This window comes from Juglans regia, chromosome 7, assembly GCF_001411555.2.
Source record: "Juglans regia cultivar Chandler chromosome 7, Walnut 2.0, whole genome shotgun sequence".
Lineage (NCBI taxonomy): Eukaryota > Viridiplantae > Streptophyta > Magnoliopsida > Fagales > Juglandaceae > Juglans > Juglans regia.
In genome coordinates this window covers 3,169,634-3,186,453 of record NC_049907.1, presented here as the reverse complement: position 1 = coordinate 3,186,453, position 16,820 = coordinate 3,169,634, and the positions used below count along the sequence as shown (strand labels likewise).

The following is a 16,820-nucleotide window of genomic DNA, read 5'->3' as shown; positions in this document are numbered from 1 at the left end:
TGGGCGAAAGTGGATGAGTTTGCTCTCATCTCTAGCTGGCAAGGTGGTGGTCAGGGTTCACAGTGGCTGAGCAGCGGTGTGTTAAGGTGGTGGTTTCCTAGGATTTGCCTGCTGGAAAAACTATGTGCGGCAACCCTAGCTTGGCGAAAATTGAACATCCAGCTTATACATGAATATATATAGACTGTGGGAGGGAGACGTCCATGGCGTGAAAACGTGCATGGCGTGGAGTCTGGACTTGTTCTCACTGGTTTGAGTTTTGAACTTTTGAGCGTACGTGGTGGTGGTTTGGACTTTCCGTGAGTTATCGGTATCTGCTTAATCTTTGAAAATAATACTTATCTTATAAAATTTTCGGATAAGTTTCCACTTAAAGAATTTCATCTAATTATCCCAGCTCAGTAAAATCTACCAAAATAAATTTTTGAGCCCATAACTCATTTGAAATTATTCATTATTTTCATACATAAAAATTTAAAAGAAATTTGAAAATTTGGAACGCAAGCGTTCGACCCGGGTGTTACAACATAAATGCATGCTGCACCAACTTTTACAAAGCACTTTTCCATCACAATCCAAGCAAATTAGCGTATTCTTTATCATTATGTTCTTTGCACGGGTCGTGGAAGTTGGCATCCGATAGAAAATATAAAATATAATAAAATCTGAGATAGAAAGGAGAGGATTGAGAAAGATTTTGTGGACTACGTATTTATTGTTATCAGCTGTTATTGAATACAAGGAATAGATTTATATTCATAAAAAAATTATATTGAGATGAGATAAAATAGATATCTTAATCATTATGAAAATTAAATCAAATTCTTGACTTGATATTATCACCAACATCTCCTTCAAAGTACTCAATTAGGTGGAGAACTTTAAAATTTTGATTTTAAAATTTGAGTGTAGCCTTTATATTCGTTAATTTGGTTGCTGATGAGATGAAAAAAATAACATTGGTGATTAAGTGATTGGCATGCATGAATTGGAACATCAAATCCGGAGTCATGGCCAACAATGATTTAATAATGGGCCAAAACATACAAAGAGCTAATAATAGACCAAAAGATTGAGTCGATAATAGTCTACATATGGCCTTGATCAACTACAAGACTAAAATCAAAATGCCAAAAATGGGTTTAGAGCTTCAAACAATGTCAAAACAGATCAAAACTCAATAAAAATGACTCACGTATAATATCTAATAAAGATACTCCAAATGCATGAATTTGAGACGAAGTTTGTCAGAGATAAAAGCATCCGAAAAACTTTAAAATAAATATTCTAAGTTCTTCAATCCTAATTGGATTAAGAGGTGGAAAATATATGACACGCACAAGTAGGTTGATTACTAAATATGCATCATAGGAAAGAGTCCTATGCTAACTATAGTCGGTACGAGACTCCTCCCATTTTTTGCAGATTTTTGGTGTACATTTATATTTTCTTTAATTTGGGTTCAACGAATTTCATTGATAAATGCGCAGTACCACTCTATTTTAAAATTCTATAAAATGTGTTTACTTGAATAATTTTCAATAATAAATTCACATGTCATTTGTTTTTTTTTTTCTTGATCATGTTCATTATTTCCTTTGAGATTAATGGTGGTTGGTTACTTGGCTCTATACGTTTTCAAAGCCAATGTGGGGAGCTACTTAGTGCATAGCGAGCACTGATGGCAAATGGGATTAATCATTAATTCATGTAATTACTAATTTATATCATTACGTGCCTTTCAATGCATGTTGGCCATTTCCACATGTTCACCTACAGTCGTGAAACCTTGTTTCCCATATATATTAAGGGTGCTACCTGCCCTACACTGGTGGGCAGCTACATTTCCCGCACTCGGTTCCCGTTTGGGCGAAGATCAGTCAATTTCTCCCCTAGTACTTTCTTATCCCCGCCTCCATATACTCCCTAGTCCAGTCCGTACCACGGGTGAACGAGTATCATTGTCGGCCACCGTCCAAATGATCCCCACCCTTAACGCCATTGTATGACAACCAAAAGCTATTTTTGGGCTTGCTTCCTAACCTCTATATTACCATAGGGACTACAAGAACAGGGACCATCGACATTCCTCTGATCAACTTAATGGATCATATGGTTGCTTTCATAGGGGCACCACACCTTGCATACATGTTATCAGGAAGTAAAACAAAGTAACATACTCCTGATAGTTTAAAGCAGTGATGACCAAAATTTATAATTTATGGGGTGATTGAAAATTCGACGATAAATTTAAGAAACTTTTCAAGACCTCGATGTGGAGTATCCATGGTTTCGATATAGACAACATTTGGATTTTTCTCATCAGAATTTCACTCATGCATTAATGCCTTAAAAAATGAATTCATAGTCAATGCTGTGATAGTAAGTTGGTAATAATCTTTTGTGGGTTAACATTTTACTTATAAGAACTTATATTATAAGTTCTTTAACTTGTAATTGGATTAAGAGGTCAAAAATAGACAAAGTAGGGTTCTTATATTTGCATAATATATAGGAGTCCTAGTATAACTAATTAAGGTTGCGTTTGGTTGCAAAACTCAGCTGAGATCAGTTTAATTTTAAACTGAGTCTAACATCCAAACACTTAACTCTCAAATCACTAAACTCATTTCAACTCAAAACCTCTTTACACGTGGGACCCATAACCATTTTCAACTTAACACATTTTTATACATGGGACTCACAACCTTTTTCAATTTCTCATAAAAAGTATTAAACTCATCTTAACATCCAAGTACAATTTAAATTCAGTTTAGATGGGCTTTACATAATTCTCTCCACTACTCAACTCACTATTATTCATAAAGAACTGAGCTCAGCTCAACATCCAAACGTAGCCTAAATGACTTTGTGTGAAACTCTTCTCGTTCTTTTGTTGATTTCTATTGTAGTTTTATAGTTATTTGGTCAATGGATTTTTTATTTTTTGGATAAATTTGTCATTCGTGCACATCTTAGAATTCTGAATTGATTGATGCCTATGATTACTTAATATCATTACGTGTCTTTAACTGCATGTTGGCCAATTTCACATATCAAGTATAATTTTTTATTTTTTGGATAAATTTGTCATTCGTGCACATCTTAGAATTCTGAATTGATTGATGCCTATGATTACTTAATATCATTACGTGTCTTTAACTGCATGTTGGCCAATTTCACATATCAAGTATAATCATGTTGAATCTTATAGCTAATGTGACTATGTTTTCTAGATTGAAAAAATGCATACAAAGCACAAGGCGAATATGAAGTATTCTGCCAACAAAGTGGAATTGCTTCCCATATCCTTGCAAAGTCACAACAGTACGAGAGAGTTGTAAATTTAATTAACCAGTGTACGTCACTAAGATATTCAATTGAACTTATTTCTGATGCAATTTTTTTTATTGGTGACCTATTAAATGACAACGAGTCTACATCGGCATCATCGATACAAAGAAGACATTTACTTTTCCAAAAATCGTAATGTCATTAGCAGTCTTCACAAATCATCCGACAATAACATCGCTATCATATATAAAAAATACAGTGTAATTACAACATCAATGCTATTTTTTTTAAGTAGGCATTACTAACCAATCGAGCAATGCTACATACAATCTCCATTTGAGGACTGCATTGCAAGCCTAGTCAATTTTATCTTTAATTTTTTTTTAAAACTACAATAACATCCTTATAAAAATGATATTTTTTTTTCATTTAATAAAGGGTTTGTACATACAGTCCCTAATTGGAGGCTACAAATAGAATTTCTCTTAGCATAAATGATTAGAGACACATGAAGAAGGAGTTGGAATCCTCAACTATTACTCATTCTAACTAATGCAAAATTATAAAACTAAAAAAGGGATCAAGGACAAATAGCTAGGTGGGTCTTAATCATCATCCCCACATGAGTTATTGGACAAGCTAAAGGAAAACCGCCTTCGACGACTATTCCTTTTCACAATCTGTCTAGAAGGCTATGGTGTTATGATTGGAGACTGTGATAAGTTGAGAAACATTTCATTTGGTTTCTCTAGACTTGCTGATGGAGAGACTTGATTACTCTTGCCTCATACTATCGGGTATGGAAAATAGTAAACTGCATAAATGTATACCCAACTTCAGTTGCCGAGTTGGCGATAGTCAAAACATATGCTTGCAATTGCATGTACTATCCCAACACACATGAGGTCAACCGTCTATCACAAGCTTACTTCCTTACCGTCACCAAATAAGGTTGAAACAAGAAAATGCAAGAAAGTAAGAACTCAAGAAAGGAAAACCAAAAACATAATTGTCATTTCTTGAAAGAGATTTTTCAGGAATCTCCAAACTCCACTTAGTTCAACATACATTAGAATGAATCTCATTTCAGCATCATTTCATTGAACCCAACTACTGCCCCTCAACCTTAACAAAATGCATTGTTTCACTAAAGCTGCAACGCATCATTTTGCACAGCCATTACTGTCCTTCATTCCTTCGCAAAATGCACTGCCACACTAAAGTCACAACGCATCATTTCACCATTCCTTCTATTAATACAATTACTCTTCCCTTTTCTCATAAAATCAATTCCAGACTTCCATTAATTCTAGAACACATCTTACATTCCCTTCCCCTTTAAGGCCCTTAACCTGAAGGCCCTTATAATTCTTTCTCCGCCCCCTCCCCCCTCTCATAAAGGACACCTTATAAAGTTGGAATCTAAAAAATACCCACTCTCCCACTTCAAAACTTATTTATATCTTCTTTTTGTCAACAAAAATTTTCTTTCTCTACTAGGCCTTAAGCAAATTCTCTCTCAATAGTAATAGAAGTTACTCCCTTGACTTCAACTGCTGATCCACTGCAACATTAGCAATTTTTCCTAAAATGTAGGTCAGCACCTTTGATGGAGGGTACCCTTAAAGTGCCTCAAAGGGAGATATTCCAATGGAAGTGCATGTGACATGTGGTGTTACAACATCATTATGGCATAGGAATCCACATGCTCCACTCCTTTGGTTTATGACTCCTATAGCACCTCAAATAACTTTTTGAACAATTATTCAATACTTCAGTTTGGCCATCGGATTAAGGGTGATATGTTGAACTAAAATCTAATGATATGCCTTGTAAGTGTAATAACTCCCTCCAAAAAGAGTTAAGAAAGATTGGGTCCCTATTCGAGACAATAGACTTAGGGAAACCAATGGAGTTTGAAAACTCTAGAAAAGAACACTTGAACCACTTTACTTGCTATGTAGGGGTGTGAAAGAGGAAAAAATTGGCAAATTTTATGGTGGTTTCCTAGGATTTGCCTGCTGGAAAAACTATGTGCGACAACCCTAGCTTGGCGAAAAATTGAACATCCAGCTTATACATGAATATATATAGACTCTGGGAGGGAGACGTCCATGGCGTGAAAACGTGCATGGCGTGGAGTCTGGACTTGTTCTCATTGGTTTGAGTTTTGAACTTTTGAGCGTACGTGGTGGTTTGGACTTTCCGTGAGTTATCGGTATCGGCTTAATCTTTAAAAATAATACTTATCTTATAAAATTTTCGGATAAGTTCCCACTTAAAGGAATTTCATCTAATTATCCCAGCTCAGTAAAATCCACCAAAACAAATTTTTGAGCCCATAACTCATTTGAAATTACTCGTTATTTTCATACATAAAAATCTAAAAGAAATTTGAAAATTTGGAACGCAAGCGTTCGACCCGGGTGTTACAACATGCATGCATGCTGCACCAACTTTTACAAAGCACTTTTCCATCACAATCCAAGCAAATTAGCGTATTCTTTATCATTGTGTTCTTTGCACGGGTCGTGGAAGTTGGCATCCGATAGAAAATATAAAATATAATAAAATTTGAGATAGAGAGGAGAGGATTGAGAAAGATTTTGTGGGCTACGTATTTATTGTTATCAGCTGTTATTGAATACAAGGAATAGATTTATATTCATAAAAAAATTACATTGAGATGAGATGAGATAGATATCTTAATCATTATGAAAATTAAATCAAATTCTTGACTTGATATTATCACCAACATCTCCTTCAAAGTACTCAATTAGGTGGAGAACTTTAAAATTTTGATTTTAAAATTTGAGTGTAGCCTTTATATTCGTTAATTTGGTCGCTGATGAGATGAAAAAAATAACATTGGTGATTAAGTGATTGGCATGCATGAATTGGAACATCAAATCCGGAGTCATGGCCAACAATGATTTAATAATGGGCCAAAACATACAAAGAGCTAATAATAGACCAAAAGATTGAGCCGATAATAGTCTACATATGGCCTTGATCAACTACAAGACTAAAATCAAAATGCCAAAAATGGGTTTAGAGCTTCAAACAATGTCAAAACAGATCAAAACTCAATAAAAATGACTAACGTACAATATCTAATAAAGATACTCCAAATGCATGAATTTGAGACGAAGTTTGTCAGAGATAAAAGCATCCGAAAAACTTTAAAATAAATATTCTAAGTTCTTCAATCCTAATTGGATTAAGAGGTGGAAAATATATGACACGCACAAGTAGGTTGATTACTAAATATGCATCATAGGAAAGAGTCCTATGCTAACTATAGTCGGTACGAGACTCCTCCCATTTTTTGCAGATTTTTGGTGTACATTTATATTTTCTTTAATTTGGGTTCAACGAATTTCATAGATAAATGCGCAGTACCACTCTATTTTAAAATTCTACAAAATGTGTTTACTGGAATAATTTTCAATAATAAATTCACATGTCATTTGTTTTTTTTTTTCTTGATTCTGTTCATTATTTCCTTTGAGGTTAATGGTGGTTGGTTACTTGGCTCGATACGTTTTCAAAGCCAATGTGGGGAGCTACTTAGTGCATAGCGAGCACGGATGGCAAATGGGACTAATCATTAATTCATGTAATTACTAATTTATATCATTACGTGCCTTTCAATGCATGTTGGCCATTTCCACATGTTCACCTACAGTCGTGAAACCTTGTTTCCCATATATATTAAGGGTGCTACCTGCCCTACACTGGTGGGCAGCTACCTTTCCTGCACTCGGTTCCCGTTTGGGCCAAGATCAGTCAATTTCTCCCCTAGTACATTCTTGTCCCCGCCACCATATACTCCCTAGTCCAGTCCGTACGACAAGTGAACGAGTATCATTGTCGGCCACTGTCCAAATGATCCCCACCCTTAGTGCCATTGTATGACAACCAAAAGCTATTTTAGGGCTTGCTTCCTGACCTCTATATTACCGTAGGGACTACAAGAACAGGCGCCATCGACATTCCTCTGATCAACTTAATGGATCATATGGTTGCTTTCATAGGGGCACCACACCTTGCATACATGTTATCAGGAAGTAAAACAAAGTAACATACTCTTGGTAGTTTAAAGCAGTGATGACCAAAATTTATAATTTGTGGGGTGATTGAAAATTTGACGGTAAATTTAAGAAATTTTTCAAGACCTCGATGTGGTGTATCCATGGTTTCGATATAGACAACATTTGGATTTTTCTCATCAGAATTTCACTCATGCATTAATGCCTTAAAAAATGAATTCATAGTCAATGTTGTGATAGTAAGTTGGTAATAATCTTTTGTGGGTTAACATTTTACTTATAAGAACTTATATTATAAGTTCTTTAACTCCTAATTGGATTAGGAGGTTGAAAATAGACAAAGTAGGGTTCTTATATTTGCATAATATACAGGAGTCCTAGTCTAACTAATTAAGGCTGCGTTTGGTTGCAAGACTCAGGTAAGATCAGTCTAATTTTAAACTGAGTCTAATATCCAACTACCCAACTCTCAAATCACTAAACTCATTTCAACTCAAAACCTCTTTACACGTAGGACCCATAACCTTTTTCAACTTAACACATATTTATACGTGAGACTCACAACCTATTTCAACTTCTCATAAAAAGTACTAAACTCATCTTAACATACAAGTACACTTTAAACTCAGTTTAGATGAGTTCCACAAAATTCTCTTCACTACTCAACTCACTACTATTCATAAAGAATTGAACTCAGCTTAACATCCAAACGTAGCCTAAATGACTTTGTGTGAAACTCCTCTCGTTCTTTTGCTGATTTCTATTGTAGCTTTATAGTTATTTGGTCAATGGATTTTTTATTTTTTGAATAAATTTGTCATACGTGCTCAACTTAGAATTCTGAATTGATTGATGCCTGTGATTACTTGATATCATTACGTGTCTTATAGCTAATGTGACTATGTTTTCCAGATTGAAAAAATGCATACAAAGCACAAGGCGAATATGAAGTATTAAGCCAACAAGGTGGAATTGCTTCCCATATCCTTGCAAAGTCACAACAGTACGAGAGAGTTGTAAATTTAATTAACCAGTGTACGTCACTAAGATCTTCAATTGAACTTATGTCTAATGCAATTTTTTTTATTGGTGACCTATTAAATGACAACGAGTCTACATCGGCATCATCGATACAAAGAAGACATCTACTTTTTCAAAAATCGTGATGTCATTAGCAGTCTTCACAAATCATCTGACAATAACATCGCTATCATATATAAAAAAATACAGTGTGATTACAACATCAATGTTATTTTTTTTTAAGTAGGCATTACCAACCGATCGAGCAATGCTACATACAATCTCCATTTGGAGACTGCATTGCAAGCCTAGTCAATTTTATCTTTAAATTTTTTTAAAATTACAATAATATCTTTATAAAAATGATATTTTTTTCTATTTAATGAAGGGTTTGCACATACAATCCCCAATTGGAGACTACAAATAAAATTTCTCTTACTATAAAGGATTAGAGACACATGAAGAAGGAGTTGGAATCCTCAACTATTACTCATTCTAACTACTGCAAAATTATAAAACTAAAAAAGGGATCAAGGACAAATAGCTAGGTTGGTCTTAATCATCATCCCCACATGAATTATTGGACAAGCTAAAGGAAAACCTCATTCGACGACTGTTCCTTTTCACAATCTGTCTAGAAGGCTATGGTGTTATGATTGGAGACTGTGATAAGTTGAGAACCATTTCATTTGGTTTCTCTAGACTGGCCGATGGAGAGACTTGATTACTCTTGCCTCATATTATCGGGTAGGGAAAATAGTAAACTGCATAGATGTATACCTAACTTTAGTTGCCGAGTTGGCGATAGTCAAAACATATGCTTGCAATTGCATGTACTATCCTAACACACATGAGGTCAACCGTCTATCACAAGCTTACTTCCTTCCTGTCACCAAACAAGGTTGAAACAAGAAAATGCAAGAAAGTAAGAACTCAAGAAAGGAAAACCAAGAACGTAACTGTCATTTCTTGCAAGAGATTTTCCAATAATCTCCAAACTCCACTTAGTTCAAAATATGCTAAAATGAATCTCCTTTCACATGATTCTCAGCTTTATTCTTAGCTTTGATTAAACCAATTATTGCCCATCAACCTTAACAAAATGCACCGCTTCACCATAACCGCAACACACCATTATGCACAGCTACTGCTATCCTTCATTCATTCACAAATCACATATTTTCACTAAAATCACAACGCACCATTTCACCCTTCCTTCTATTAACAACGTTACTTTTCCAACTTCTCATAAAATCAATTCCAGACTTCCCTTTTCAGAATACATCTTACAGCGTTAAGGGTGGAGGCTTGGATTATACATGCGTTGCCATTAAACAAGGTAATTGTCCCATATGTATCCACCCATGTGTTCGATTGGCAAATAAAAGCCGGTAAATATAGTATCGACGTTTAGCTCCAAGTTGCCAGCATTAATGGAACGCCGGTAACCCTTTTTTTTTGTAGTGATAGACATTGACAAGTAGGCCAATTATTCCTCCCATTTTTTGTGGATTTTTAATGTAGCTTTATGTTTTCTTAAATTTGGGATCAATGGATTTCATTGATAAATGTGTAGTACCACTTTATCTTAAAATTCTGCAAGATGTGTTTATTTGTATAATGTCGAGGTATTTCCATTAATAAGTTCACATGTCTTACCGATTTATTTATTTATTTTTATTATTATTTTTCTGGTCGTGTTCATTAGTTCCTTTGAGATTAATGATGATTTATTATTTGGGTCTATACGTTTTTAAAGTCAATGTTTAATTACTAGAGTCCTATGATTATGAAGCTTAGAGGAAACACTAATTTACAGCTAGCACGGATAGCATTCTAGACCGATTAATGCCTGTGATTACTAATTTATACTATTATATGTCTTTCAATGCATATTAGCTAGTTCCACATGTTCATGTATAGTCCCGAAACCTTGTTTGCCATAGGTTGGGCAACCACCCCTCCCAAAACCCGCTTCCGTTAGGGTGGAGAGTCAGAATTTCTCCCAATACTCCACCCACACCTCCCTATACTCCCTAACTCTGTCTGTTTGACGAGCAAACAGGTGGCTTAGTCCACCATCCATATCCCCCCCACCCCTAGTGCCATCATATCACAACCAAAAGTTGCTTTAGGGTTTTGCATCCTTATCTCTATATTACCATAAGGACTATATAAACACAGGCATCATCGACATTCCTCCAATCAGCCTAATTGGATCATATGGTTGCTTTCATAAGGGCACCACTGTTATAAACCCACTAGGTAGAACTCATTCTTGAAAATCGACTTACAGGGAAAAGGTGCCTAGAGGCTTATAAACCAATCTCATACTTAGTCAACTGATGGATGAAAGACTCTGGTTCTTGGAGCGCAAGAAAGACTCTGCTTGGATCTTGTGATTGCGATGTTCGGGTTCGTGGGGTTGCATGGTTGCTGATGTAAAGGAAGGTTGACGTCCTTACGTCGATCTGGTCTATGTAGTACCTCAACCAATTCTAGAGATCTCTGTGGCTTATCGGGGACCAAAATATGTAGATGGAGAACTATGTTTTCAATTCTCTAAGGAGGAGATAGTCCAATCCTTTGAGCTTTTTCGTTTCTCCATTGTTCTAAAATTCTTACGACAAAGGCCTTCTTTGGATGCTATTAGGCTTTACATTCACAATCGTTGGGGATTATCTTGTTTACCAGTGGTTTCAACTATGAGACATTCAAGAAACGTATTTGTACGTATGTCAAATGAAGCAGATTCTCATAAAGCACATTCACGTGAAGTCTGTGAAGTGAATGGAATACAATACAGATTGTTTCTTTGGAAACCTGATTTTAATGAAGATGAAGAACCATATTTGATTTGTGTTTGGATTGCATTGCCTAGGCTCTCACCCAATTTCTATCAAGAATCGTTCTTAAAAATATTCACTGCACCGATAGACTATTATATTCGTTGAGATAATCCGATGATCTGTGCAACTCGTACAGATGGTGCATGTCTATGTCTGGATATGGACCCTTGAAAGGAGCCAATCCCATATTTTTTTATAGGGCTGCCGGGTAGTGGTCGCAAACAGGAAGTGATCTATGATACATTACTAGCATTCTGTTCTTGATGTAAAATTCAAGGTCATAATGTGCGTACCTATAAAATGAAGATACTACGGAATGGCGAAAAAGTCTGGGAGAGGAAGAAAGGAGTAGAGACTGAAACTGCAAAAGAAGTCCAAGATGCAAAGGAATTGGATGACATTGGTAAAGGCAAGGGTGCTATGGTTATTTCGGAATATGATATTGGTAATACTAGGAACATTTTGCAACTCCAGGTTGTGGATGTGGCCACAAATTAGCCGGTGAATGAGTCCAAAGGTGGTACGCAAGATAACTGCGGAGTGGAGGATAATAATGTGGCTGATAAATCGGCGGACGAGTTTGTATCAGGGTGAGCGTTCGGTTGAAAGGGTTGTAAATACGCAGGAGGATGTGGGAGAGGTTAGGTTGAAACCTGATGATGATGATGCCATACTAGCGCCTAAGGATGCTTTCTTCACATTGGAAGACTCTGTTTTTGAACCTGATCCAGAACTTGATGCTGAGATATTTGATACTTAAAAAGATTATGCCACGGAGAATGAAGAGGAGGAATCAAAAAAAAAGAAAAGGTACTTGGAAATTTTTTGAAAAGGTTCAGAGATCGTCTCGGGTTTTAGCCACAAACCCAATAAATTTTGACATGGAATATCCGAGGTCTACGTACTTCAAAAGGGAGATTAAAGAAGTTGGTTTGATGGAACCTTTTGCGTCGTCTGATAAAGCTCAGGGTGCTTTACCGAAGTGCCGTCTATATCTTGTTGTTTATCATTTTTGGTCTTAGAATTTAGTATTTGTTTGGGCTTTATTTTGTCTCTGAGATTTGTGTCTTGGTTGTATTTCCTCGGAGTCCATAACTGCACCACGGTTTTCCTCCTCCACAAGTGAGAGGGTAATTAATAAAACTAGAAAGGGGTCCCTCGTAGACATGAGGCCCTAACTCTTAAATAAAAAAAAATATATATATATATCTCATACTTAATCGATGTGGGATTGTAACAACCACCACGCTCTACAGCCGATGTCCACAGCGGTCTCGGCACTCACACAGGCTGGCTATGTGCTAAGTCATTCCTAGTCCCAGACGAACACTGTCATGCCGACATCACTCTCCGTGCCACACGATTGCAACCATGCCAACATGAACTGCATAAGTAGAATGACTCTAATACTATTTGTTATGAATCCACTAAGTAGAACTCATCCTTAAAAATTAGCTTACAAAATAGAATGCCTAAGGGCTTAGAAACTACCAACTAATCACATATTTAATCGATATAAGATCGTAACAACCATCCCTGCATACATGTCACCAGGAAGTAAAATAAAATAACGTATACTTCGATAATTTTTTTTGGGCTGTTGCAGATTCGACGGTAGATTTGAGGGGTGTTTGTGCACTTGTCCCAAAAAGCTTCCATGGTATGGAAAGCATGGGAACGTATGATTCCCAATAAAATTTTCAAGACCTCGACGTGGTGTATCCATGGTATCGACATAGACAACCATTGTCTTTTTCTCACAATTTCGCTCCAACATTAATGCCTTAAGAAATGAGTTTCTAGCCAATGCTGTGATAGTAAGTAACAGTTGATATTTGCCCATTTCATTTGTACAAATTTCAACTACCGCTCAGAATTTCATAAAGAAGGAAGAAGCCAAAGATTGAAGAGAGATGAAGCAAATGAAAGGGACCAACACAAGAATGCCATTGCAGCAGACAACTGATATCTACTACATAAGTTTGCAGCGCAGTAGGATCTTCCGGCATCATGCAGGAGATCTGTGACACTAGCTGTCGAAGACGCCGCAGCTAGCAAGAGAAACGACAAAACCTGAGATAGAACAAAACGTTATATCCCTCTTAAGCAGTTACAAGGATGATATCATAGAGTTCTTAAATAATTCAAAATGAAGGTACCAAATCTCCTAGAACGATGACCAATATTATTCTTGGTTGACGAGGTAAACATCTAATGAAAACAGAATGTGCATCCACTACCAGCAGCGTCAGGCTCCAGGGAATTGCCAAACCCATGACTGTCACCAAATAGCTGTAAAATCAACACGAGGAATACATTGTTAAGAAATCAGATAGAAAATTCAAAGCAACAGTGCCGCAATATATGTCATAACATGTCATTAAATATTAGAAATGGCACTAAACAATACTCACAGTTCATGGATAAGAAATGCAACGGATTTAGTACACCAACACAGAAAACTAGAATGTCATCGACAAAGAAAATTCTTATATATTTGGGAAAAAAATACACACTGTACCCTATAACTACCAGTTGTTTTAAACTTTGCAGCCAAGCTACAAAAAATGACACATTGCACTGTCCAATTACCAAAAACTGACAAATAGCACATTTGTCCAATTTTGACCATTAAGATGGAGGAAAAATTGGTGAAATGAGTCGAATCTTAAAAGATGATATGCTTGCAATTTTTGATAGTTTGAGGATGCAATGTGCCAATTTTCGTAATTTGGAGTTAAACTGTACTTTTCCCTGAATCTAATCTAGAGAAGGTAATTTCTTGGGCAAACCAGTTTCTGCTCATTGTATCGAGTCACCAAGCCTAGCATAGTTAATAGATGAAATAAATGGGCCAACCTTCCATTTTCACAAGGAGTGGCATCACTAGTATACATAAAAATTTGATGGTAGACAGATTTGTTTCTCAACTGTTTCAAATGATAAGATTCGTGTACCATGATGATGCAACCAGTGATTTAAAATGTTTTACTCAAAGTTGAGGAAACTGGAAATGAGTGTACAAGAAACTGTTGACAACATCTACCTGGTCAAAACATGCATACAAACCCAAGCCTAAACCCTCCCAAGGCATGAAGCATGAAGCATTAAGCAGTCATCAGAAATCATATGTGCCAAGTTACCTAGTTCTTAATTCCAACATTCAAACAGACGTACATGAAATTCATTGTCATACTACTTCCAGAGGATATCAGGGACAGAACCAATTCCATCTAGAAAGGCATATTAAAAGGAAGATCAAATCAATATGTACCACCTCAAAACCAATTCAGACTCTATACCACCCACCATGGGAAATTTGCACTTTTTTTATCAGTAAGCAAGTTTTATGGTTAGAAATAGGCATAGCCCAAGTATACAGGACATATACAAGTGCACTTTTCAACATAGTTGCATCCAAAACCAACACCACAATGAAGCTTCAAGAATACGGACCACCAAGACAGAACAAAAGAATTTCTTTTTTGGTCAGTAAGAAAGAACACAATAATTAAACAATTTCACATCATAGATTTGAACTACCTCCCAAGCAACATTTCACATTCCTCCTTGATCAACATCACTTCCATCTGCAATAAAGACCAATCTTTAATGCAGCCTGGTTTTAATGCTGACACTTCATTTGCTTTATTATAGGAATGGGTTATTTTAATATGACATTTTACCTCGTAAAATATATCCTTACCATTCTAGCAGTACTTTGATTTTGCTTTGCCTGGAGCTAAATTGATAAAGAAGACACTTCTTAATCAAACAGCTCTTACATGCCCAAGAGATTTAAAACTCAAAATTAAAATCACACGCCTGCTTACATATAAAATGTCACGTCCCTACATCAATTTACTGAAGAGTAGTGTACTACTAACAATTTGATTAAATGCACCCCTTTTAGCATTTTTCATATTGAAGCCAAGTTTCCACGGTGCTCCAATACATGCACAAAAATAATGACCACTTGAAATCTTTCTCTCCATACCAACACTTTTGAATGGAAAACACAATATTATTATGAAGGAAATGCTCTCAACCTTAAGGCCTAGTTTGGATAGCAAGATACTCTTATTTCATCTCATCTCATCTCAATATCCAAACAACACAAACACAAACACTTTTCAATTTCGAATCTTCAAATTTTTCATCTAATCATTACCTAATTATTACAATTTTTCCAAACTTCCAAATAAAACACAAAAAACAATTCAACTTTTTCAAATCTAAAAAAATAATAATATTATTAAAAAATAATATTCTAACAATATTTTAACTTTATAATATTTTTATTCAAAATTGTCTCTCTCATTTCTCAAAACCGTATAAACATCTTAACTCAAATCATTTCACTACTATTCACAAACAATTTCACTACTATTTATAGATCATCTCATTTCATTTCACTATCCAAACGAGACCTTCCTAAGAGTCTGTTTTAGTCGGTTAGGTCGGTCCGGACCGACCGTTTATCACCCCTACTCATTGGAGCTCAGTCAATGGATCCTCAGAATTCCTACCACCACTCCCCTCTTCAACTTATAATTTCCATTAATTCAACTTAACTAAACTGTGCACCTTAGTCACAACTGTTGATTTTCATTGACATTAGGAGATGCCAAAATTGAAATTGAAAAAGCACATTGAGCACCCAATCAAGCATGCAACATGAGCACGTACTACCAGGGCAGACCCTGGAAATTTTTTTAACTCACTGCTCTTTCTCTTGACTTAAACTCACTCGAAATGGGCTGCATCCATTAGATATTCAACCAAAAGAAGTAGCCTATAAGCCAATAGCCTATACTTCCTATCTTCACCTCCAATAAATTCCTAGGAGTCTTTTATGTTCATGTATTTTCCACCAATTGCATTCGCAACCTAAGAACGTCTCCCATTCCCCAACCAAGAGAATCCAAAATTCATATTGAATTCCTATGCTTTTCAGCAACCAAACTCTCTAATAAAAATACTTCATTGACTTTATGATCATCGCAGTTTTCCTTTCCCCATGTTCATACCACCCACACGGTAACACGCAATAAATTGAATAATAATTTGAGCAAAAAGAGATGGGTATTGAAGAATAAGCCAAAACCCACAAAATGACTCGATCAAAACACAATTCTAAAGTTCGAGGTAAAGGAAATTGAGCTTACCAGAAGGAAGTATAGCTGTAGAAATCAACGTCCAAGCACATGAAGAGAAGGGAGGCAGAGGAGAAGACGGTCTGACCCAACCGCAGAGCTAAGCTGGCGCTGGTTCCCAACGCCCCTGGCAGATTGTCCATGCTATGGTTACTCGCATGCAAGGCCTCATCATAGTCAATCCCAATTCTTGGCGGCCTTAGCCATTCCTTGGACGAATCCTGGTACGCCAGGGAATGTAGTAGTTTTGAATGAAAAGGAAAAAGTTAAAAAAATAATAAAAAACGAAAACAGAGCAGATGAAAATGGAAATACAGATATTTTATGGTAATCGGTCAGGTGAAGGGGGGAGAAAAGAGAGGAATGCGAGTGAGAACGCAATGGCTACGCTGCTTGGCATCATCTTATTCCTCGGTGGGATTTGATTTCCACCGGCGACTCGCGTGGCT

The 16,820-nt window shown here is 36.2% G+C and overlaps 1 protein-coding gene across 3 annotated transcripts; it reads right to left on the bottom strand.

The window, feature by feature from the left end:
* Positions 1-12,495: 12,495 nt before the first annotated feature.
* On the bottom strand, positions 12,496-16,816 carry LOC108995265 (CASP-like protein ARALYDRAFT_485429). Of its 3 annotated transcripts, none has more exons than XM_018970799.2 (4): positions 16,384-16,802; positions 14,759-14,805; positions 13,375-13,507; positions 12,496-13,288 (listed from the first exon to the last, which is right to left on the bottom strand). In XM_018970799.2, exons 2-4 carry the CDS (start codon positions 14,803-14,805, stop codon positions 13,094-13,096), a joined length of 375 nt encoding a protein of 124 aa, XP_018826344.1. In that variant the 5' UTR covers positions 16,384-16,802; the 3' UTR covers positions 12,496-13,093. The 3 variants fall into 3 exon arrangements, with proteins under 3 accessions (XP_018826344.1, XP_018826342.1, XP_018826341.1); XM_018970797.2 differs by lacking the exon at positions 14,759-14,805 and having other exon boundaries at positions 12,504-13,288; positions 16,384-16,592; positions 16,687-16,802; XM_018970796.2 differs by lacking the exon at positions 14,759-14,805 and having other exon boundaries at positions 12,505-13,288; positions 16,384-16,816.
* Between the last annotated feature and the right edge of the window lie 4 nt (positions 16,817-16,820).

Coding starts and splice junctions, on each gene's coding strand:
- LOC108995265 (XM_018970796.2), bottom strand. CDS start 16,514: ATGGACAATCTGCCAGGGGCGTTGGGAACCAGCGCCAGCTTAGCTCTG. Junction 13,508..16,383: donor TACAGCTATACTTCCTTCTG/GTAAGCTCAATT, acceptor TTGATTTTACAG/CTATTTGGTGACAGTCATGG. Junction 13,289..13,374: donor TCATCGTTCTAGGAGATTTG/GTACCTTCATTT, acceptor GTTCTATCTCAG/GTTTTGTCGTTTCTCTTGCT.